The sequence below is a fragment of the Raphanus sativus genome, chromosome 7 (assembly GCF_000801105.2).
Source record: "Raphanus sativus cultivar WK10039 chromosome 7, ASM80110v3, whole genome shotgun sequence".
Lineage (NCBI taxonomy): Eukaryota > Viridiplantae > Streptophyta > Magnoliopsida > Brassicales > Brassicaceae > Raphanus > Raphanus sativus.
In genome coordinates this window covers 6,297,784-6,321,671 of record NC_079517.1, presented here as the reverse complement: position 1 = coordinate 6,321,671, position 23,888 = coordinate 6,297,784, and the positions used below count along the sequence as shown (strand labels likewise).

The window sequence follows — 23,888 nt, the reverse complement described above, 5'->3', positions numbered from 1 at the left end:
GTTCGTTTTGAAAAAAAAAAAAAAGAAGACAAAACAGAAGCCTATACTATGCTTTTGCTTCTTCTAGATTGTTGTGACGATCCGACGTGGCATACGTTTAACTCTCCAAATGACATTCGATTAATAATGTCGGATGTAAGAAAAATGATGTTTTGCTTCTAAAAGCAGATACAAAAGAGATCAAATGAATACAACTCCGAAATCAAAACCAAATGTTTCTAAAGAACCAAGTTATACTCGCAAAGTAACAAATCTGTGATACAAAAAAGACTGGAAAAGGAAAAGAGAAACAGAAGAGTCCATCAACGTCCTTGTTTTAACAGCAAACACCATCACTTCCTGGTGAGCTAAAAGATATTCTCTCTGCCTTGTTAGACCCAAATGTGAACTTGATATCTCCAAACTTCTCCTCATTGTTCACTTCTTCGCTCACAGAGGAGAAAGCGAAGACCAGAGGCAACTTATCATCTCCTCTTCTGTTACCCCCGAAACTAAACTGAGGAATCTCGTCATCTTTTGTTGCTTCATGCTGACTTGTAATGGCAACCCCACCACCATTTGGTGTTGTTAACGGCATGATCGATGGAGTTGTGGGCTCTGATGTTGTTGCTCCGTCAGATGAAGAAGAGATAGGGAATGTGAAGCTAGCGTTTGAACCCGAAGGAACTGCCCATTTTTGGTAAGTAGGCTTCTGTACTGAGATCGATGAAAGTGACCGTTTGTTATTTCCCAGTGAATGAGATGGTGGCTTGGGGAGATTTGCGGGGTCGCCTCCAAAAGAATAGGAAACAGCTTTCGTAGCTTCCTGAGGAGAAGCAAAGAGATGCAATTCAGTTTCAAACACACAAAATAAACACAGATGCAGGTTACCACAAGACTACAAACTGTTAGAAAATATATCCAGTTTCCGAAGATTCTACGAAGGAAGCATGAATAGTAAGTGCATGCTAGGGGAAAAAGAAGACAGGTACCTTTTCATGTGTGCTTCCGGAGAGAGAGCCCTTAGGCTTCCCTAACTCATACTGGAGTATGGTACCATTATTACTGCCACTCAATATTCCATTTGATGCTGAAGCGGTCTTGGCCATTGCATTTTGAGTGCCACCGGTGGTAACTTCAGATAGTTTCGGCACAGAGGATGGTGGATTGTGAGAGAAAAATTTAGGGATATCTTCATTCACCTTGGTTGTTGGGCCATCCTTTTTTACATTGTTGATGTTTGAGCTGCTTTGTTCAACAGCTTTCGAAGACTGGGGAAATCTCCAAGAAGTGGCAAGCTTTAACTCAGCAGATTTATCTTTCGGGGTGGCTTGGGTCCTTTCAAGGTGATCCAGTATCGTCCTAGCGATCTGACTAGAATGTCTAGGAACAGTAGGTGTACCAGCTTCCAACCCTATACGCTTACCATATGTTGTTGTCTGGGACATAGATAGATCACTAGATTCCCCTGCTTCAGATCTCTTCAAGTTAGCAGAATTTTCAAAACGACTCCTGGAAGGTCGTGAATAAGGAGACATGGTGGCGCTCTGGCGAGATCTTCTACTGGGTCCAAAGAGTCCACCATCACTTCCCTTGTTAAGTTTGAGCTGTGCACATTAGAAAAGAACTTATCAGGCTTCAACAAAGGACATACAATTCAAAATGTTGACACATCCGGAAAGAATATTATAATTTCATTAAGATTTTTCTTTAAGTTAGCAAAAAATAAGCAGTAAGTGCACACGATGTTATAAATTTTACAGGTAATCAGAATCATATAGCCGACTGGGAGAGTTTACCTGGCCATATCTCGTCTGCACACTTTGGGAGGGAGACTGGAGGGTGCTTAAGCGCTTGCTACTATTGTCTTGCAATTGCATCAGCTGGGCAAAACAAAAGGAACAGTTCAAATATACCAAAAATCTTTCAGCAAAAAGGTATTACGAAAAAACTCTACACACCTGTGACTTAGAACCTGAAAGGATGGATCTAGGATATGGGGTCCTAGGAAAACTTCGGATCCCAAAGTTTTCTCGTTGACTTTGAGGAGTTGCAAAGCCAGATTGCTCATTTGACTTGACACCAGGCCAACAAGCAGAAGGCTTGCTTGATGGTGATGCACGTAAAGAATTTGCCACAAGATTCCCTCGGTCTAGACAGTTCTTTTCATTTCTTGCTACAAAATCTTGGGAACTACTTGATACCGTATGGCCTCCCATATATGCCTTAGCAAGTTCTGCTGGTGATAGACCAGCTTCATCCCGCACATGTTCGTCTCCTTCAAAAGACTATAAAAAGCAAATGAGAAAAAGTATGTATACTAATAATTACAGAAATAAGAACTACTGAAGTAAGAAACATCAACTCTTTGATGAAGCAAATATGTGAAATAACATAGTTCTTCCTTCATATGATTTCACAAATAATCCAATCTCACACAGACCTAAGAAACCAAACTCATGTGGAATACATCCAAATGACTCCTAAAGTCTGCCAAACTACACTCTAACACTTTTCGGGTAAAGTGGAATAGCCTGAGCAACCATGTAAACTGCAAGCAACTTACTACTGACTTGGCAAGTGGGGTTGGTGTAGCCCAAAGATCACTACTAGCATCCTTGCCACCAACGGGTACTTTTTTCTGATCAAGAAAACTCACACTTTTCTTGGCTCCCTCTCTCGTAGGGATCTCCATTATCTCTTCTCTCGCGACATCAGGTAGATCAGTAGCCCTTGAATTTATTATCTCTATAAGACGATCAGTTTCCGCCCTGGATATAGATTAAATACATCAATGTAAAAGTCGCCTATGTTAACAAAGTACAAACAGAACTGCAAAGAAAGATAATAGGAAGACCAGGAAAGATAAACAGCCGCTCAATAAGAATCTAATGACCCAGACATGCTATAAGCATTAACAAAATAATAAGCAAAAGGAAGCAGGTTTCCATCGAACATCACTTCAAAGGCAACTAACGGTACATACATGATAATAAATAACATACCGAGAAAACGTTTTTCCTTCCATTAGCCTTTCAAGCTCCGACATCGCATCAACATCACTTTTTGCTCTGTTGCTTATTGCTTGTGCACTGATATTGAAACTGTTTTCCTTAATGTTTGATGTACTGCTAGTACCTCCCTCTTCAATTGATTCTGACTTCGGTTTCTACAAAGTTCCGCAAATAATGTAAAGGAGGAGAAAAATGATGCATCTCTTGCAAATCATAAAAACAGGTATTAAATGAAAAGAGTACGGATAGCCTGAGAAACGAATTTGTATGAATGTCTAATGAAGAGAAAGTTCAAACCTAAGAACACGGAGCTTTAAGATTAGACTATAAAAAGATCACTTATACGCTTCTATAATTACTAAAATAACAATTTCTTATCCTCAAATACCTTGGTAACAATTTTAGAGATCCATGTATACAAACTGAGAAATCACAAAACAAATTCTGACAAGATACCTAAACGCAATGAATCATAAATAGCAAAATGATCAGTTAAATAAAACTTTTTTTTCTGGTAATCCAGTAAAATAAAACCTGAGCATGAAAAAGTAGGCTTGTAGATTTCAACTGCTATTTCCAAAAGTAGATAAAATCCACATGGACACATACAGAAAACAAACAAAACTTTAGCAAAGAACAAGAAGAGCGAAGCTAAAGCAGTGTTATTCCCCAAAAAGAATTTTAAGAAAAAAAAGACAGAGGAGATGAAAGACGCTTACATTTAAACTTGGTGTTACACTGCTGGGATCATTCTCCAGTGAATCATCCTTCAACTTATCTAGTAGAAAATTAGGTCAAATATTAAGTCCACTCTCTCGAACGAAATCCAAAAGACTAAAATTAGAAAACAAGCAGCAGGGATAACTCATCTCTCTGGACTAAATTGTATATACACCTGCTGTTCACTTCAAAGTCACTTTTAAAGAAAAGAGGCAATACATATTCATAAACACATCTCACACAAAGAGCTAGTTACTAACACTAACGCAAACAGGCAAAGCCTTCACCCACACACCATCATTATCATGCCTTCTAATCTCTAGCAATGAAACAAATTCAACCAAAACCCTTAGATACTCCTAAACCAACATAAGTTTAACACAATCAATTAGAGATTTCCCAGGGAAAAAGAGAAGCCTTAGTACGAATCTAGAAAACCTTGATGATGTTGATCTTCATCTTCTGGAGCTCTAAGAGCAGGAGCGGAAGAGGCGGCACTGGAGAAGAAGTAGGGAAGTAGTTTCGTAGCCCCGCTGGAGATAGCCCGATAAGCAGGATCGACGAAGATTCTCGAGATCCACGGCCTCCTCCCTTGTACTTGGTTCTGAGGCGGTCGAGAATACGGCGTCGTCGTCGTATGTCTCCTCGCGCTTTGCCGCTTCAGTTTGCCACCTGTACCTCTTGCTGCGTCGCTCGCCGCCGCAGAGAAGGTCGCTTTTCCTCCACTGGCCATGCCTCTCTCTCTCTCGCTCTTCGGTGTTCAGTGTTCCCTTTGTTAAAGTTTCAAGTTTTAACCACTCTTTTCGTCCCAAAATCTTTTATGTTGTTGTTAATATTTCGGGACGAAATATTCGGAGTAACTTTTCAAGTCAAAAGGCTTCTCTCGTACTCGTCCCTTGCAAATTGAAATACATAATGAGATTCGAAATTTGATTATAAAATCAGGCTTTCAATATTAATTAGATTTAGGCATTTAGCTATTGAAGTGTTGACCAAAAAAAAAAATCTATTGAAGTAAATAATTCAGGTTTATTAGTTGAGTTTACGTATCAAGATTATTTTGTTGTAGTTAAAAATATTTCATCAACATTAAAGGTTTACTGTTTTCATCAACATCAATATTACTTCAAACCAAAATTATTCAATATAGTTTTTAAACTTTTATATATACACATATATAAATGTACATATATAAATGAAATAAAATATTCTTTTAAAAATTATAATATAAATCTTTAAAATAAAATTTATTGAAATTATAACTTTCATTTAAACTAAAATTTAAAAAAAAAGTTATAATATTATTATTAATATTATTAAATTAATATTTATTATATTTTCTCATAGTATTATATTTTTGATATTTTATAACGTTAAAATTTATTAATATTGATAATTTATTATTAAACGGTTGCATTATCTTATAGTTAACCAGTTACAAATATCTAACAAATATCTAACAAACTCAATAATTTCTAATGTATCATTCGTACCGATTGTTTAGAGCATTATTATTGGTGAGACTTGGTTTTGAGTCCTTAACATATATTAATATTACTTTTTTGTTTAGGGACAAAGCTAAGGACTTTTCATAATTTGTTGATTATCGGTAGAACTTATCTTGTATCTTAGCAAATTAATTTTTTATAGATGTAAGTAGAAACTACATTGCTAGGATACAGAAAAACCTTAAAACAAATTTGCTGTACACCAGCTTAGGGGGAGCTGAAAGCACTTCTGCTTCTGCAGAAACGGTGACAGTAGTACGTCGTCAATTACATGTTAAAAAGATGGGAAATTTCCATGAGCCAATCCAAACAAGAGTCTCGTTTGCTATGTAAGTAAAGCAGAATAAAACCTACCAATCTTCGATTCGTTTTCATCATGGCGCACAAGCTCATCTTCCTCTTCACTAGTCTCTGTTTTAACCGGAGGTCCCCCAAAGCTCATGTGGTTGTATTCCAACAAAGAAGTCTTGTCAAACTCATATCCAAGCTCTGTACAAACCAATCATCACAGGCTGGAGTCATGTCACAAGCATTTCATTATCAACAAGAATCAAACAATTGATCCAAATAATGACGCTCTCAAGATGTAGTTGTTGCAGGTACCTCCATCTTCTCCAGAAATTCTTTGGCAGATGGTGCAGAAACAACGATGATGTCACTTCTTTGATTTTCTTTTTAATTAAAATTAAGCTAAAGACACCCTAAGAGTTGGCGATAATGATGCCCTTAGTAACTCTAAAAACTACAGCCACCCAACTCCAACCGTTGCGTTTCAACCGGTTAGTATTTAAAGTCGGGCCACGCCCCGCCCAACAGTGACAGTTACATTACTTATGGACCATCTAGGCCGTAACCGACTAAGAATGGGTATTTGAATGTAGGAGTAATGTGAGCTAGAGGTTAGTCCCTGCTTGATCATTGCTCTAGAACTCTGCTGTCATCCCTAATTCTGTTTCCATTTAAGTGAGGCACAGTTTGGGCTGACATGCTATTCTATAGCATTGCCATTGGAGCTCTTATTCAGTCCACTTGTCCTTTTTTCATCGATGTATCTTTTTTTTAACCATGCAGCAAAATCACAAGCCTACTACATCCTGTGATTGGCCTTCTCTAGTAGTCTATAGGGCCTAGCACATACAAGACTAACTTTACAAGTGGCTTTTCCCTGCTTGTTGATATTAAAGAGCTTTAAGAAAATAGGATGTGTCACAAACTGTTGCTGAACTTTCAAACCTGTCTCCTGTGCCGACCCTTGTGACTATGTGTTGGACTCTGACTTCTGACATGATGGATAGCTGGCAGCAAGATCAAGCGGCCAGATACAAGGAGACTTAAGGTCTCTGAAATACAAGGTTTTATTCTCCAGATTCGATAAATAGGTAAAGCGCCGATTCGTACTCACCACTCTCATCCTCTCCAATGGTTAAACCTAATATGGACATCATGAATTATGATCGTGGCACCAAAACGGTTCATGTATCATAAGGATAACTAACTACCAGTCATCTTCATTTGTTCTCCGTTTTCATAAGCTTAGTGTATTGCGACCAATCAGATTCATCTAATAAAATATGCTCTGAATTCTTTCGTGTCTAAAACTCAATTATTAGTATTTCAAAATTTCCAGACAGTAATCAACACATTCTCAATTTTATTAAACATCAATCGGAAAAAAAAAGAGTTACATTCTTTATTTTTCTTTCAGTGGTGCTACTACAAGTTACAACTAAGACAAATTCTAAAACTGAAGCAGAGAAACAGGCAAACACTAACAACGAATTTACATTAAAACAAACCGGTCAGATAGATCATAGACGTAACACGTTTATCTAAATCTATGAAACATAAAACTGGATGGAGATGCCGAGACCACACGAGTTAAGACATGGCCGTAATTGGAGAAGGACCAGTGTAGAAACTCATTCGAGAAGTCTGAGGCTCAAATTCTTTTTCATGTCCCTCTTCTTCCTCCTCATCCGCATCCCAAAGAAACCGCGCATATGAAGCTTGTACATAACTGCACAGAACAATAAGTACACTACACATAAGCACAACAGCCACACAAAAAAGCCACAAAAAGTCCCGAGCTTAGGTGAGAGTTCTCTCACCAGTCATCAGGAGCAGCTGCAACAGCTCGATTGAAGTAAGACTCAGCACGAGACGAATCCTTATGGATAGTCCACACCAATTCAGCGTACATTGCCAGAACATTCCCATCGTTAGGATTCGTCAGAATCGCTCTCCCGCAATACTCCTCTGCTTTCAAGTAATCTTTTCGAACCTGTTTCAAATCAAATACACATAAACAAATACTCAGTTTGATAATAGTTCATAAATCACTTTCAGATCTAGAAAGCAAACGTACCTCTTTCAAGAACTTAGCGTAATTGCTGAGAAAAATCCCGTTTCCTGGATTCGCTTCAATCATCTTACGATAGTGAACGTCTGTGCTATCATCTCCTCCATCCTCACCGTCCGATCCGTCGCCGTTTCCTCCGCCGTGGATAACCCGACCACCACCACCGCAACCGCCGCTAACCTCAGTACCATCCTCCTCCAGACTCCAGCTCAATCCATCATAAGAAGACGTGCGTATAAGTCCGAACCCGATTCCTTCTTCCACGTCCTCCATCAGAGCACCGCCGCCGCCGCTGAGGAACTTACTCGGCTTAGTCGACGTCAGATGACGTAGATCGCTCTCCGACGCCGTCCGTTTCATCCTCCTCGCGGATTCGTCGCTCGAGTGGACGGACATCGGGCTGTAACAACAGCAGGAGGAAGAGGAAGAGAGCATCAGTGATCTGGGCCGTTGGATCTGGTGAACAGATTCGGCTTCGATTGGAGATGATTCCCTCGGGCTCGAGGCATGGACCAGCGAGTTGAGGAGTGGAGTCGACGCGCTTCGTAAGAGCATCTTTCTTTCCTCGGGATCGGATTCTGAGATTCTTTAGGGTTTATGAGCTGTGTGTTGAGAACTTGAGAAGTGAAGACGGGGTGTGCCTTTATATACGCTAGTGACTCGTGAGATTATTTAATAGAGATAGGTGAAGTGAAAAACAATCTCAGCCGTCGATTAGTTTTTTTTATCACGTGAAGTTTGATTAGTATTTTTCTTTCTGTCGACAGTTTGATTATTTTTGTTATTTTTTTTCCTTCTCTCCGATTTTTTTTTGTTTGGTGCCAATCTTTCATCTATGAGCTTCTTTCTCCAAGTTGTGTACCAAATTGATTTTTAATTGACTTTTCATCTATGATTTTAGCGTGCACATTCTCAGCTCCGTACGTTAGGCTTTTTAATTTTCTCCTCTCAAAACAAATTTGGATTTCTCAACATATGATTTACTGAAAGTTCGTGGAATATCATTTGTTCTTTAATTTGTACAAACATTTGTGAAAATCAAAAAAAAAAAGAAAAAAAGATGCATTATACTATTAACTGGTGGTTTAGATTTAGACTGAGCTTAATAGAAGAAGGACAAAGCTAACCTAAATCAAAATCTACTGACAAAAGCGGCCCCTGCTCGTTTTGGTTCATGAAGGTCACGGTTTTGTAAGTGGACGGCCGTAACCAAATATGGTACACGACCTGTATTTCTCTACGAATCACACGTGCTACCAAAACATATAAAACTGCACACATTGTAGTTACGCTTTACATTTTTTTTTCCAACGTCAAGTATTAAGCACGTATATCATTGGTGCATGTGTACAAAAACATACAAATTGTTTAAAAACAAAATGAACAGTAATTAAATAAGTGGGTGGATGTGTCCCCCTTTGATTGTACGGTTCACGATTCCATGTTCACTAAGGCTCACGATATAATCGACGATTTGCGCCCATAACCATTTCTATCTTTGATTTTCTTTATGGGTCCCATTCTAAGTTTGATAACATGGGCTATATTTTTCTACTTGTCTCTGATGCTGACTTATAAATAGTAAACAAGTGTATTAAGTTATTCTCAAATAATAAAAAACAAGTGTATTAAGTTGATAACATGGCCTATATTTAAACGGCGAGAAAACAACAAATTGATTTACAGTTTTGTACGATACCTCATAAAAGAAATTAAAAACCATCCAACGTATAACATAAAAAGCAAATAGGACACAATATGAAAATTGCATGTTGATTTATACTGTTATTATAGTTTAGGATATAATTACATATAATATATGAAACTAAGAAGCAAAAGTATGCTTTTAAACCAAGTTTGAGCAAAAAAAGGTAAGCTTTATTATGTCATAAACTTTTATTTACTACAGATAAAAAAGAGACTAAAGTGCAAAATTTTCTAATTGAACGCTTAATGAGCAAGTCCATGTCAGACAAGCGCAAAACCTTTTACATCATTGAGGTCCACCTATTAAGATCATGTTTATTTTTTATTGGCAGACAATCCTGAACCTCTGAAAAATGATCATGTTCAAATTACCATACATACATGATACAAGTGAAAGAAACACCGTTATCATTCGTAGGGTTGGGAAAAATATCTGTAAAATTTGATTAGAGTCGATTTGTTTTTCGTTTCGATTTGATTCGAAAAATCTAAATATCCATAATATTATAAATTAAATCAAACAATTAAATTCAATATTCATCAAAAATGAAGCAAATCACAAATACTAATATTTTTTAAAATGGATATCCGATTAGATCTATATATATATATATAATTTTATATATTTATAAGTTTTTAAAATTAATATTCACTAAATTAATTATTTAGTTATTAAATTTGTGAAATTATGTAGTTTTTTAAATTTCTTAGTGGAAAATATTATTTTATAATGAATTTTTTTTTTCTTTTTTAGAATTTTTTTTATATAGCTTTACGAATCAAATCGGTTCCGATAAAAATATTAATTTTTTCAGATATCCGAAACACAATTTTTTCAGATATCTGAAACACCGAATATCCAAAATATTATATATTGAATCGAATCAAAAAATAAACTATCCGTGTAGAGCTGATTACGGAAGTCCCTAAAATTTTGGGTTAAAACGGCAGCATAAAAGGTGTGCGTCAATTATAGATGAAGTGATTCTTTGGAATCAAGCTGTTTAACGACTTGATCTATAGAGGGAAATTAAGACAGAAGCATCCAAAAGTAGAAGTGTCCAAAGATTTTAAAGTGAGGGGCCCAGGGATGCTCATTGATGGGCTTCGTGTGACCTCACCTGACTGCGGGACCCGTGTGGTGAGAGCTCAACGGTGGAGAAGAGAAGAGGTCGTTGTCGCGGAGAAGGTCTCCTTACTTCTTTTGTATTTGATTCGCATCTAGTGGGTGTGCTTTATGCAGCCTCACTGTATTAATCTTTCTAAAATATGTTCATAAACATGTGCAAATGAACCGAACATATTTCAAAGAGAAACATGCTGAGATAGCACTAAAAAACCTTTATTATAAATATAACACACAAGTTCTTTTTTTTTGAAAGAGTAACACACAAGTTCAAAATAACCAAAATAGATTTTATTAAATAGATAAAAATACATTTATATCCATGATGTTAACTAATATAGATTTAGAGTTTATAATGAAGTGGAGTTTAAGATTTTTTAAAAATATTTAAATTTTCAAAATTTAAACAATACTTTTAAAAATATACCTAGAAACAATTTTCAGATTTCAATTTGTTTTTGAAAAGATCGAAAAAAGAATTTGAAAATAAAATTCAAAAAAAGTTTCAAACTGAAAAAAAAAGATTGAATTTTTTTTTGAGTGAATGGATGCAATGCAGCTTGACGCCAGACTAGGCCATTGTTGGTATATAGTGGGCCTTAATGGGCCTTACTTTTACTTAGAACTATACTCGTAACGAAGATCAGAAAAAGTATTCGAGCCGGGAAAATCCAGAAGAACCCTCTTCGCAAACGCTCCGTCGTCTCTTGATCGCTGATCGGTTTGCTAGATTCAAGCAAGCAAGCTTCGAAACCCTAAATTCCTTACTCATTGCCTATCGGTACTAGCTCAACTTCAGGTTTCTTTTCCTCCTCCGCTTGATTTTTCTATCCACAGATCTCGATGGTGTAAAAACTGATAGGTTTTTGACTATTTTTGTGTGTTATCGTCAATGATTGTTTGTTTCAGATTGCAGGAGGTAATTTTGAGCAATATCAAGTGAATCTTCGTCAGTGATCATCATCAGATACAATGGTAACACTAGTATTGCCTTTCCCTTTGTTACTTTTTATCTTTCTTTCAAGTGATTTGAGTTAATAAGAGTGTTGTTTTTTTATCTTTTCATTATCCAGTCAGCGTTGTTCAACTTCCATTCGTTTTTGACGGTGGTGCTGCTTGTGATATGCACGTGCACTTATCTCAAGATGCAGTTCCCTGCCATTCTCGAGCAGAAAACTGGGTTTGTGCCCTTCCCCTCTTTACTCCACCTATTCGTGTATTTGTTGGTTAGTAGAGCACATTTAGATAGCCAAATTTTGATAACTCTTTCTCATATTTGTTTCTGCAATTCGTTACTCTGCATTCCATATAGTTCATAAACTTCGATGTATCTATCCATCTCATGCGCATCCATTAATCACTTTTGGTCTATGCATATGATTGATGAAAAAATGTTTGACCATATTATACTTTTGTCGTTGCAGGTTTCGTGGATTCTTTTGGAAGGCTGCTAGAATAGGTACCCCCCCCCCCTTGGAGCTCAGATCTTGTTCCTTTATAGAAAACAACAATCCCTCTTTGCATATGCTAGGCTTTCTAGGAGGAAGAATTAGAGTTTAGTAACCAGTGCAGCTACTAATAACTGAACTTTCATTTCCGACCCAATAGATATATCTGGTTCCAATCCTTAAATATACTTTGGTGATGTTCCTATATAAGCATATACATGATGGGCACATTAGTATAGTCGAAAGTTTTGCAGACTGGCAGTTACAGTGATTCGTTTGTTTCGGATGTCCCAACAACACTCTGTTGATTAACATTTGCTTTGTTATATCACACTGCTAACAGGTGAGCGTTTGAGCCCTTGGATGTCTGTCGGATGCTTCATGATGGGTGTCTCCATCATTTTCTTCTGAGTGTCTTCATTGAGATACTCAGTTTTCTGTATGGAAACGATTCTAAGTTTTTTTTTTTTTGATGAAACTGAAAGAGTAGATTATATTCTTTTTGGATTATGGTTTTGGTCTTGTATTTGTCGTGTTGTTTTGATGTGAAAACTAAGCCCCAACTGTGAACATTGCCACACCTAAAGAAGATTATATTGGTGGAATATATCCAGGGGGTCTCTATAAAAGTGTTTTTATTATCAAGTATTATTTGGCCTTTTAATTCTATTGTTGGAAGTTAAAATTGCTTTATGTTTATTCTTAATTCAATGCTTTTGTTTAGCATTGTTGACTGAAGTTTCCATCCTTTTTTTTTTCTTTTTCTTATGTAAATGAATTTGTAGAATGTTCCGTACGTATTTGTGCCTTCAAAGCAAGCCTTGGGAAGAACATGCGGTGTAACAAGATCTGTTATCGCTTGTTCAGTAGTCGGTTAAAATCACAAATCCAGCAGCTCAAGGACGCTATTGAGAAGCTTCTTATCTAAAATAAAACAAAAAAGTAATCACGAATTGGTCGCATCAGTCTCCGTGTGTGTGAAGGCTCTGACGTTAAGTTTTGTTTATGCAACCCACCAAATCTAAAACCGTCTTATGATTCCATTTTTACTTGAAAGCTTGTTGCAACGTAATTATAATGTCACATATCTGCCATTGTGTTTCTTGTATTGGTTTCCCATTTGGTTTTGTGGCCAACTGTTATGAGCGAGATTACTGTCTTGAATTGTTATGGTTATAGAGTTAGGTCATTGCATGCAATAAAAGGTAACAAATCTGAATTTGGTATACAATCATATCAATTACTACACACAAACACAGTTACAACCGCTAATGACTTCAAAGATACCCTTCTTCTGTGTGTGTGCCACATTGATAATGTATATTTTTTTTAACAATCTGTTAGCTTCTACTGTAAAAACACACAAGTGGAGAATAAAAGCATCTCTCGCTCTCTTTCTATTTGGCTTCTTGCTCCATCAAGGGAATCTTCTTCCACGTGTCGTCCACTCCGTTTAACTGGAGCGGCGGCAGCGAGAAGACGCTCACCGTAGAGCTTTTACTCCTGATTTCTTGCAAAACACGCAAGGCAGCGATTGTACTTTTCATGTGGAGGCTCTCCACCAACTCGTGCTCTGCTTGGGCGTTGTTGGCAGAAGAAGAAGAAGACTCTGTTCCATCGGGGAAGTAGCGGTCAAGCATTGCCTCTGATTCTTTGATGAGCTTGTACAACAAGTCTGTAGTGTAGAAAGGTTGCCGAAGAACTTTCTGGATGTAAGGCAAACGCATGAGATCGCCGGTTCGCTTGTCGTACTTCTTCAGTATCTTAACCAATCCTGTGTAGTTGAGAGCACTGTAGTTCTCGAGGAGAACCATCTCTCCGTGGAGATCAACAATCTCTTTCCTTATGCTCATCATGTTCTCCTTTGCTTTGATTATCCTATCTCTCAATTCCTGTTTTTTTTTTAATTTAATTTAATCACACCCTAAAAAGGATAATTTTCATTTATTAATTATTATTGTGTTTTACCTTTAATCTGATGATATACTCTTCCTCCTTCTCGACGAAGAAATTATTGAATTTCTCCAACTCGTCCTCTAGCAACTGGACGAAACTCATCTCTTCTTTCGACATTTCTCCGCCGGAGGAGGAGTCTAGTCGAAGACGTTTGGCGGGACGATCGCCGGATTTGGAGGCGATGAGTTTGAGACGCTTCTTGAGGTCTTTGTAAGACAAGAACTTGTCGCGCCATTCAGGGAGTGTCTGCTCTATCTGATTGCTCAGACTCTTACCAAACTTCATTTTGTCTTTTTTTTTTTTTTTTTCTGGGAAGATGAAAATGAAGAAGGCAGGAGGATGCGGTTAGAGATATTAAGTGATGTGTTTGATAAGAGAAAAAGAAGAAGAAGAAGAATATTCTCAAGGTTTCTCTTTCGAATATCCATTTTTCATTCGATAGAATATCTCTTGGTTTTATTCGTTTCTAATCACTCTTGTTTTTTTTTTTTGGTTATTTATTGCTATCAATCCTGTGGGTGAGACTATACCACATGCCTACTGTAGATTAATAATTAAATAAATATTTTATCCTACTTTTTTTTTTTGATCAAATCCTACTTTTTCTTCTATTAAAAAAATATAATTTTGGTTTAAACAACCGGTTTGATCTAAGATTTCCAACTGATGAGCAAGTATAAACTTACATGAATCAATTGCATTAGGCTTTTTTTTTTTGAAAGATCAATTGCATTAGGTTTCCCCTCAAAATATGGTATATCTATCTATACATACGTAAACAGATTTATATACCTGTAATTTTGGACAAATTATTTCCATTAGTGTTATCATTTTTTACTGATATAATTAATCTAAATCAAGGTTGTCATTGACAAAAGACACGTGGGGACATTGGTCTTCATGATCTATCATTCTCTCCATGATAATTGCTACAAATAGTTTGACGAATTACCACTTTAGATTTAAATAATTAATTTTAAATAAAATAAGAAAAAGATAATGCAAATGGTCATAACTTTTTTGGGAATATTCTTAATTATATGAAAGGGTATAAAGTATAAACCTCGGCATCTTTTTTACTTTAAACCATCCAAAAGACAAACAATAGTATTTTTCTTTTCTTGAAATTCCACGATTCGCGTCTCAGTCCATGCCATTTCTCTCCATCCATTGATGTTTGTCTATAATCCAAACTTCTATGTTACTTTTCCTCTTTTCATCATTTTTTAAAAAAATGTTAGAAGCACTATTAGTCCAAGAATCATACATAATTAGATGGTGGGCTTGCTGACGTTCCCAAATATACTATACTACGATGTGGGCTGGCTAGCTATATCTTTTGGAAAAAAACACACACACACACAATTGGTTAGTGTATTCTTCTTGTTTTTCAATTCCTTGCTCAAATAAAATAATATTGAAAGTCAAATCTGCAAATGACATTGTCATTGTGAGGATGTTTGTGCATTTTGATATTAGGTCCTCATATGGTTTACGCCACAAATGATCCTTATTGATATTTTAGTTTGACATAAGATATAAGACAGCCGAAACTTGACTGATGTTTACTAAGTCTAAACAAAAACAAGTCACAGAAGAGTTAATGATCTTTTGTTGAAGAACTGAAAAAGTCAAGATTGCATTTGATCTTAAACTTGATGTTTTAAAAGAAACATAGAAACAACACACACAAAAGAATAACACTCTCAAAGTCTTTCAGTCACTTCAACATTTATAGAGTTCTTTTGTTCTGTAGATTTACTACACATAGTGCCGGCTTAGGATATGGGACGGTCAGTGCGACCGCCCCAGAACCCACTTAGATTTTTTTTTTCATTTTATTAACATACATAATATTAACTAAACAACTATAATTGTTTTAATTATTTACGTATATATGCATGTGATGTCGAAGGTTAAATAATATATGTGTTATTATAGGGTCCAAAAAATCATTTTAATAATTTTAATAAATGTTTCAATATTAAAAATTAATAACCATAGGGTCCAAAAAATATTTTTGCCTAAGGGCCCAGAGTGGTATTGAACCGGCCCTGACTACACACAATGCATATACGTTTGTTTTTGTTATGTTAAAGCAGAATTGATTGACTTCTTTGATAGGTGTTAGTCTCATGCCTGAGTTTCTTTCGTGTTTCTTTTGTAATAGTCTAAGTGAAGGCAAATAATGTTTTTTGAGTCGTAAAAACGAAGACATAAATGCAAAATGCAATTCCAAGCATTTTTTAATATCTTGTAGTCTCAATCGCATAGAAATTTATCATCAAAATTATAAGTTCCCGCTACCACCTGTAGAGACAATAATGCCTAACTGATCTCTGTTTTGCGTTGTTTATTTTCAGTGCTCATTCTGCATCGATTAGCATTTGCTTGGGGGGCAAGTGCAACTTTATCACATGCAATGAAACCTCCTCCACAGCAGAAACTAGCGATAAGTATATCATTCGGAGAAACATTGGCATAAAGTAATGTTATCTTATCTGTGCACACAAATTAATTTGCAAATTTTCATCTTAGGTTATTTTCTTCTTATAGAATGATGTAAAAAGAAAAAAATAACAATTAGATAATATTTTGAGCATAAACTCCACACAACACTGCTTCACGAAGTGTTTCATGGCAACAGTGTGCAGAACACGAACAAAAATTCCTCAGTTTTTTTTTGTTGATCAAACTAAATAAAATTCCTCAATTTAGTTCTAAAAGACTCTCGATTCATCATTCATATATAATGTAGTGACATCAACACAACATAAGAAGAAAAGAGAGAATCATTGAAACGCAAACTGCATCCATATTTTTAGAATCTTTGTATTTTTACTCAAAAGCGTCATCATCATCATCAGGGAGAGGCTGAGCTGCGGCTGCAATGAGATCAGCCTCGTTCCTCTGCTGCTCGGTAACGTCAATGTGAACCTCAGGGGGAGCAAGAGCGGGAGACTCGACAAAGTGAAGGTTAGGGTCGCCGGCAAGCTTCCTAGCGAGGTACAAGAAGGGCTTCTCGAAGTTGTAGTTGCTCTTGGCAGATATCTCGTAGTACTGAAGATTCTTCTTCCTGTGAAACGTCACCTGCTTGGCCTTGACTTGCCTGTTCTTCACATCAACTTTGTTCCCGCATAAAACAATCGGGATGTTCTCACACACACGGCAGAGATCTCTGTGCCACGTGGGCACGTTCTTGTATGTGAGCCGCGCTGTCACATCGAACATGATTACTGCACACTGACCGTGGATGCTGCCCAAAAAAAAAAAAAAACAAATCTCAAAACATAACCAGAGTAATTATTTAACATGATTATCAAAAGAAAATAATAACCAGAGTAATTAATAACAAGTCGGGCAAGAACTTACTAGTAACCGTCTCTAAGGCCACCGAACTTCTCTTGACCAGCAGTATCCCAGCAGTAGAAACGGATCTTGCCACAGTTTGTGAAGAAATCTAGAGGATGAACCTCCACACCAATAGTAGCTGCAAACAAACCAATCAGAAAATAGCATCCTCTTCTTCAAGTAATTGAGAAAACATATGTGGTAACACTTACGTTCATATTTCTTCTCAAATTCTCCAGTGAGATGTCTCTTGACAAAGGTTGTCTTCCCTGTGCCTCCATCACCGACAATGACGAGCTTGAAGCTAGGATAATCTACGGTTTGCTGGTTTGGTAGAGCCTGATGATCAATATATATCAATTTTAGGAAACAAGAACACAGTCGGAAACAATATAGACATCAACGGATCTGTGAGTATACCATGTTTAGGGAATCAGGGGCGATGTGTGAGCGTTTCGTTCGTGGAAATGATGTTAGAGAATGAAAGCGGCGAGAGGGAGAGGGGGTTTTTAAACGGAGAATTTTTTTTTTTTTCAAGGGTTCTCTCGCTTAGGTCTGACGCTTTTCTTATGACCGTTAGATTCCTTCTGTTTATTATTCTTTAGCTCTCTCCACCGTTAGATCTTTTTAGCTTTTGCTCCACGCGGACCCCTGCCTCATACTTTTAATTTGTTTTTCAAAAATGTATTTATTCCCTTATTAAATTCGAGATTCCTCAGTATACGCTGCTCTTGACAAAAACATAACTTCGAATCTTTTTTTTTGTCAACACATAACTTTGAATCTTGATCTACAACTTTAGATTTTTATCTCGTATTTATCGACAAATCTAAACTATTAAAACTGGAGTACAAATAAGATTTAATCCTAATTTTTCCACAATATTTACATTGAATTGCCATTGGCCTAAACATAATACACAGTCGTTTTATAACTTAGTTATACATGCCTAATTAAATTGACACTCTTAACATTAATCACTCGAGCTGGCCTTCACTCTTAAGTATTCTTGAAGCCCATTACTTTTGTTTCTGTCAACATCGAAGTCCATTACCTATATAATTGACAACAAATATTATTTGAGTCATACCTAAAATTAAAAACAGATCTCGAATTATTCTACCATATTGTACAAAACAAACAACTATATTATTAAAACTGAATTACAAATTGAGTCTGTTTGGAAATATGAATAACAATTTTAAAAAGATGTTTATTTGGAAATTTGGATAGCAATTTAAAAAAAAATAGGTTTGTTTGGAAACACAAATTATAGTTTTAAAAAAGAGGTTTCTTTAGAAAAAGAGGTTTCTAAAATAATCATAAAAAAATTTAAACATATATATATATATTTGAAATCAAAATAATAATTTAAAGTTGATTTATATCAAAAACTAATTCAACATATACATATATTCAAAATTTATTTTTACTAAAATATTTTCCAATAACCATTATTGAAAAATGTTTTGAATATATATAAGAAAAATACAATAAAAGTCAAATTTCATATACCAACTTAAATTATGATTTTTTTTATTTCACATTAAATTTTTAAAATATAATATATATGGTTATTTATACGATAGTACGTATAAAATACTATTAATTATATGTCTACTCTGTTTTAAAGGAAAAAAATAGATCGTGAATTAGAGGTGGGCGTCAAATATTTGGGTATGTTCGGGTTTCGGGTTTCAGGGGTCAAATATTTCAGTCTCATTCGGGTATTTATAAATTTTGGTTCGAATTCGATTCGGATTTTTGTGGGTTTATTCGGGTTCAGATAACCCATTTAAACAACTTAAAAATTCATTATATACTTTAAATTTCTCAAAATATATAAAAATAATATAATAAATATAATTTGAATAACATATGTCAGAATACCTGAACTTAACATATAAATTGGTTTGATTTGAATATTTGGATAGAGAATTAATAATTATTTTAAATATTTTTGGTGTTTTGAGTATACTTTAACAATTTTAGATATTTACATATGATTATATATATATATATATATTATCAATTATTTAAACCAACTTTATCATATATATTATGAATGTTTTTAAATACATTAAATCTAAAAAATATATATAAGTATATACATCAATTTCGAATACACGGGTATCTGAAATACTTCGATTCAGATCGAATTCGATTTTAATTTTTTAAATACCAAAATTTTGAACAATTTGGATATTTAATCAATTTCGATTCGGGTTTGATACTTTTTTTTGGATCAAAATCGGTTCAATTTTTTGGATTTGGATTTTTTGTTAAACTCTAATATTGACATGGAAAATAAATAGCAACATATTTTATAAAAAATACACCCGCACGTCAAAATCTAGTCTTTTAACTTATTACCAGAATACTAATCATTTAACCCAACCAAATCTTAATCTGATAACTCAGTTGGGGATGCAATTCTACAATGTAAAAAACAAAACAAAAAAGCTTGTTTGTTAAAATCGAAACTGATGTCTTAGGACCATTTGAAAAATAAACTAGTGTTTGTAACCAACTTTGTTTTCACAATGCTTAAACGAAAAGATTTCAGAAAGAACCAACGAACAGTAAAGAAAGGCTGATTTATCAGGTCTAGACAACAAAGAGACTCCCTACTTCCAGAGCTTACGCAGAGACATGTTCTTCTCTGTGTCTTTCTTCATTACCTTCGCCACCGCCATTTCAAAGTCTTCCTGTGTCACGTGTACTCTCCTCTCCCTCAGAGCAAACATTCCCGCTTCCGTGCACACAGCCTGACCGTAACAACCAAAAGCATAAGAGAGAGGTAACCTGTAGAGAGAGACAGAGAGAGCGAGAGATCAAAACATATATTACCTTCAGTTCAGCACCGGAAGCACCATTCATCTTCTCAGCAATCTTTTTCAGGTCAATTCCACGCATCAAATTCATCTTCCTCGAGTGAATCTTCAAGATATCAAAACGTGACTGCAACACATTGTAGAAACACACATTAGCCAAACATGTTCTACTCGAGCAACTCCATAATATGCAAAACAAACATAAGCATTACATCTTCATTAGGATTGGGGAATTCAATTTTCCTATCAATCCTTCCTGGCCTGAGAAGAGCTTGATCCAGAATATCAATACGGTTTGTTGCCATCAAAACCTGTAACAGTCATTTAAGAAGATGAACGAGTCTCTCTACAACTTTCAGACAACGATACCACATGCATCTTTAATACATATTAAACGTACCTTGATTTTGTTTGATGCTTCGAATCCATCAAGTTGATTGAGAAGCTCAAGCATAGTCCGTTGCACCTCACTGTCACCGTTTCCACTTCCAGATTCCATACGAGCAGACCCGATACTATCGATTTCATCCATGAAGATGATTGATGGTGCATGCTCCCTGAAAACCAAAAACCATCAGCAATAGTATTTTCAACAACAATCATCTCATGTATGTCTACTTTCTTGTTTGCTCCAAACAGACAATTTAGTACTGTTTCCTAAATGGTAGGCACCATGCTCTCTATAATAGATATTCATCCTTGAGACTGTCTACACCCTGATATTCATAGTACCAACAAAGATTACGTCCTTCATTCTATTTACCGATTAACACTACATGTCCATTTCAGCTAATAAGTGCAGACATGTAATAAGATTAAGATTGTCTAACTACTCCATCTTTTTCTACCCACCACTGTTCACTATGCTTGAAATTTCTACATTAGGGCCTTAGCATATACAAACCTTGCCATCACAAAAAGCTCTCTGACCATTCTAGAACCTTCTCCGATGTATTTCTGGACCAGCTCGGAACCAGAAACTCTGATGAAGGTACAGTCAGTGTGATGTGCCACAGCTCGAGCCAAAAGTGTCTTCCCAGTTCCAGGTGGACCATATAACAACACACCCTAGAAAGGAAGGGAGATAAATCATAAATCATCTATAATCCACCTAACATCGCTACAGTTTAAAGAAGAAGACTTCGAAAGGCATGTGTACCTTAGGCTGCGCAATTCCAAGAGACTCAAACAATTCAGGATGCTTGATTGGCAGCTCAATGACCTGATGAACAATTAAAGAGATTATATAAAGTATTAAAAAAACCATGAAACAACAGAAGCGATAACATAAAAACCAGAATTTTAGCTTTGCTTTTTCTTTCACTACGTAAGCATTACCTCCTTGATTTCCTTAATTTGCTGGTCAAGACCACCAATCATGTCATATGTGGAGTCAGGAACCTTCTCAACTTTCATAAGGTTGACCAGGGGATCGACTTTACTTGGCAGAACCAGGTGAAGAACATAGCTATCATTACGGAGAGCAACTCTTGTCGAGGGTGTGATCTTGTTTATGTCAATACTTTTGTCAATATCAACAACGTACTTCCCCTCAGGATGAACCTGTTAAATGATGAGCTCAAGCCTTACTGTGTACAAGGACAAATTAACGTTAAACAAACATGATATAAAGAATCATCATATACCTTAACTAAGACCTTGTTTTTTCCCATCACTTTAACCACTTCACCCACATAGGAACCTGGTTCCTGAAGCAGCTGCAACTCTTCTCTGAGCATTCGTACTGTTTTCAAAGAGTTTCAAATTAGAATTAATTAGAAATTATAAAGAATAAGAAAACCGTAAAGCTTAGATATGATGCTGTTATAATATGTAACCCTAAAGCTTAAACCTCAGAGCATTCTTAGTTTAAACGTGTTACTAAGCATTCAGCTTAGACAATGAACCAAACTAAATTATACGGCTAGTACATATAGTCAATACAACCGCAGAGATCAAACAGAATCTGAATAAAGGAAACTTATCTCTGCTAAAAATCAAAGCTCAATAGTAACACAACGTTAGACAACAGTTCTAGAAAAGATCCAACACCTAAGATCCCTATAACCACTTCCAGATCGAGAAAAAAAAAACTCAATCCATTCCGAAATTAGGGTTTACGGGACGATGATGAAGAAGAAAAGGGACCTCGAGAATTGAGTTCATTCCTCTGAGCTTCGAGGCGATTGAGGTTGTTGGTTTTCTGGCGGAGCAGGCGCTGAAGCTCGTGGATGTGCTGGAGGTAGTACTGCTTAAGACCTTCCCCTTGTTTCGCCGCCACAGCTCCCTTGGCGTTGCAGGCTTCCTCCATCGCTGTCTCGGGACGATGCCTCGACTCGACTCCTACGGCCGCCATATCGTGAGCGATTGATTGTCTCTGGGTATTTCGATTTCGTGACGAGAAGAAGAGAGATGTGGTTTTTTTGGTTTTAATCGGAATCTGAAACCCTCACGCGAACATTACTTCACCTCAAAGCTAGATAATACGCGATATTTGTTAATTAGGTAAAAAGGAAATTAACTCAGTAAATAGAGGAACCTTCTCATGGGGTTAGAGTCTTTAAGGAATCTCATCCTTTTTTTTTCATTTTATATTTTAATTTCAAAAACAATTTAAAATGGGCGTTTTTATAATGATCAAAAGAGAAAAAAAAATCTATACATAATTTGGTCTCATATGCTCTAGGCAAATACAACGGCCTTAGTATAATCTGACCACTCTTTGTTTGAAGATGCTTCATGCATCTCCCCATTAGAAAGAGCATGAATCACTTGGATCATAGTAAAATAATAAAAAGTTATTTCTCAAGGTAAAATGATCATAGTTTAAGATTCATCCGAAGAAATCTCCAAAAAAGAATGAATTGACAAAAAAGTTCTAATATCAAATTAGATAATGAGTTAAAAAACGCGACTTTTCTTTTGCCCCTTCTCTGAAGAAAATCCTAGTGCCGCCTGTGTTTGGCCAACGTCCGATGGTTCTCGAGCTTCGGCGTTGTCCCTCTTAATTTGTTTTTTTGTTTTTTGGTCTCACCTCTTGTTCTCGGCGTAGTCTGTTAAGTATCGGCGGATCATTGGCGAGATCCCTATTTCGTCCCGATCCTTTAGCGGTGGTCCAGATCCGGAGGAAGGAAGCCACGGAGGAGCTTTTCTGCTTCTCCTGCTCTGATTTTTAGGCTTGGTGTGTAGATAGGTGACTACCCTGGTGGAAGCGCTTAAGACGCGTGAGGATTTTACCTTTTCTTTGGAGGCAAGATTGGGTTTTCAATGATGATAGAGCTGGCTTTTGTGGTCTCCCTCTCTGGTGGTTTGGATCCTCTGTTTTCCGGCTCAACTTTCTGCTCTTGGGTCAAGTGGAGATGGAGCTTTCTGTGGTCGTGAGTATTCGTCTCCATTGAAGCCTTTTCACTGTTCCTTGCTTGTTGTTCTATTTGATCCAGTTTCGATCTCTTCCTTCTCGCTTTCGTGCATTTTGTGTTGATCCGGTGTAGATGTTGGCGCTCTCTGTCTTTAACTTGAGACTTGATCGTGGTCTCTTTCAACATTGCTTTTCGTTTTCGTGAGTGTGGTTATGTGTTTGCAGTTCCTCACCATATCCGGTTTGATTGAGTCTCGTACTGAAGGTCATTTGCTCTCGCCGGTTACAAAAGCATAAGGTTCTCTGCTTTCTATGGTTGGGCTTATTTTAATGGGAGTTCTTAATTTCGTTGTATCTTGACTTGCTTGGAGATGTGTGGAAGTGTTTCTTTCTGTGAACACTTATGCTATGGTTTTGTTCTGTTTCTCTTTGAGTTATGTTGGGATGATATTCCTTTTTACTTTCCTCTGTGTGTAATAGAGCTTAATTTCCGGGGAAATCTGTTTCCTCCGGCTCAGTTTCCAGTAT

At 36.3% G+C, this 23,888-nt stretch overlaps 5 protein-coding genes across 5 annotated transcripts; all 5 read right to left on the bottom strand.

Moving 5' to 3' along the window:
- Positions 1-96: 96 nt before the first annotated feature.
- Positions 97-4,523, bottom strand: LOC108816917 (nuclear pore complex protein NUP1). The gene is made up of 8 exons (XM_018589480.2): positions 4,152-4,523; positions 3,713-3,771; positions 2,985-3,148; positions 2,546-2,750; positions 1,941-2,267; positions 1,779-1,862; positions 972-1,586; positions 97-805 (listed from the first exon to the last, which is right to left on the bottom strand). Exons 1-8 carry the CDS (start codon positions 4,444-4,446, stop codon positions 317-319), a joined length of 2,238 nt encoding a protein of 745 aa, XP_018444982.1. The 5' UTR covers positions 4,447-4,523; the 3' UTR covers positions 97-316.
- Positions 4,524-6,852: 2,329 nt separating this feature from the next.
- LOC108814176 (uncharacterized) lies at positions 6,853-8,208 on the bottom strand. The gene is made up of 3 exons (XM_018586687.2): positions 7,587-8,208; positions 7,330-7,502; positions 6,853-7,238 (listed from the first exon to the last, which is right to left on the bottom strand). Exons 1-3 carry the CDS (start codon positions 8,133-8,135, stop codon positions 7,100-7,102), a joined length of 861 nt encoding a protein of 286 aa, XP_018442189.1. The 5' UTR covers positions 8,136-8,208; the 3' UTR covers positions 6,853-7,099.
- A 4,857-nt stretch (positions 8,209-13,065) lies between these two features.
- On the bottom strand, positions 13,066-14,273 carry LOC108814918 (SPX domain-containing protein 1). Its single transcript, XM_018587570.2, has 2 exons — positions 13,830-14,273; positions 13,066-13,753 (listed from the first exon to the last, which is right to left on the bottom strand). Exons 1-2 carry the CDS (start codon positions 14,100-14,102, stop codon positions 13,259-13,261), a joined length of 768 nt encoding a protein of 255 aa, XP_018443072.2. The 5' UTR covers positions 14,103-14,273; the 3' UTR covers positions 13,066-13,258.
- A 2,257-nt stretch (positions 14,274-16,530) lies between these two features.
- LOC108815242 (GTP-binding nuclear protein Ran-2-like) lies at positions 16,531-17,668 on the bottom strand. Its single transcript, XM_056990714.1, has 4 exons — positions 17,589-17,668; positions 17,381-17,507; positions 17,190-17,307; positions 16,531-17,073 (listed from the first exon to the last, which is right to left on the bottom strand). The coding sequence occupies exons 1-4, from the start codon at positions 17,589-17,591 to the stop codon at positions 16,656-16,658; spliced, it is 666 nt and encodes a 221-aa protein (XP_056846694.1). The 5' UTR covers positions 17,592-17,668; the 3' UTR covers positions 16,531-16,655.
- Positions 17,669-19,555: 1,887 nt separating this feature from the next.
- LOC108814884 (26S proteasome regulatory subunit 8 homolog A-like) lies at positions 19,556-22,433 on the bottom strand. Its single transcript, XM_018587525.2, has 9 exons — positions 22,151-22,433; positions 21,649-21,746; positions 21,341-21,565; positions 21,162-21,224; positions 20,907-21,070; positions 20,403-20,559; positions 20,215-20,313; positions 20,019-20,129; positions 19,556-19,936 (listed from the first exon to the last, which is right to left on the bottom strand). Exons 1-9 carry the CDS (start codon positions 22,356-22,358, stop codon positions 19,796-19,798), a joined length of 1,266 nt encoding a protein of 421 aa, XP_018443027.1. The 5' UTR covers positions 22,359-22,433; the 3' UTR covers positions 19,556-19,795.
- Between the last annotated feature and the right edge of the window lie 1,455 nt (positions 22,434-23,888).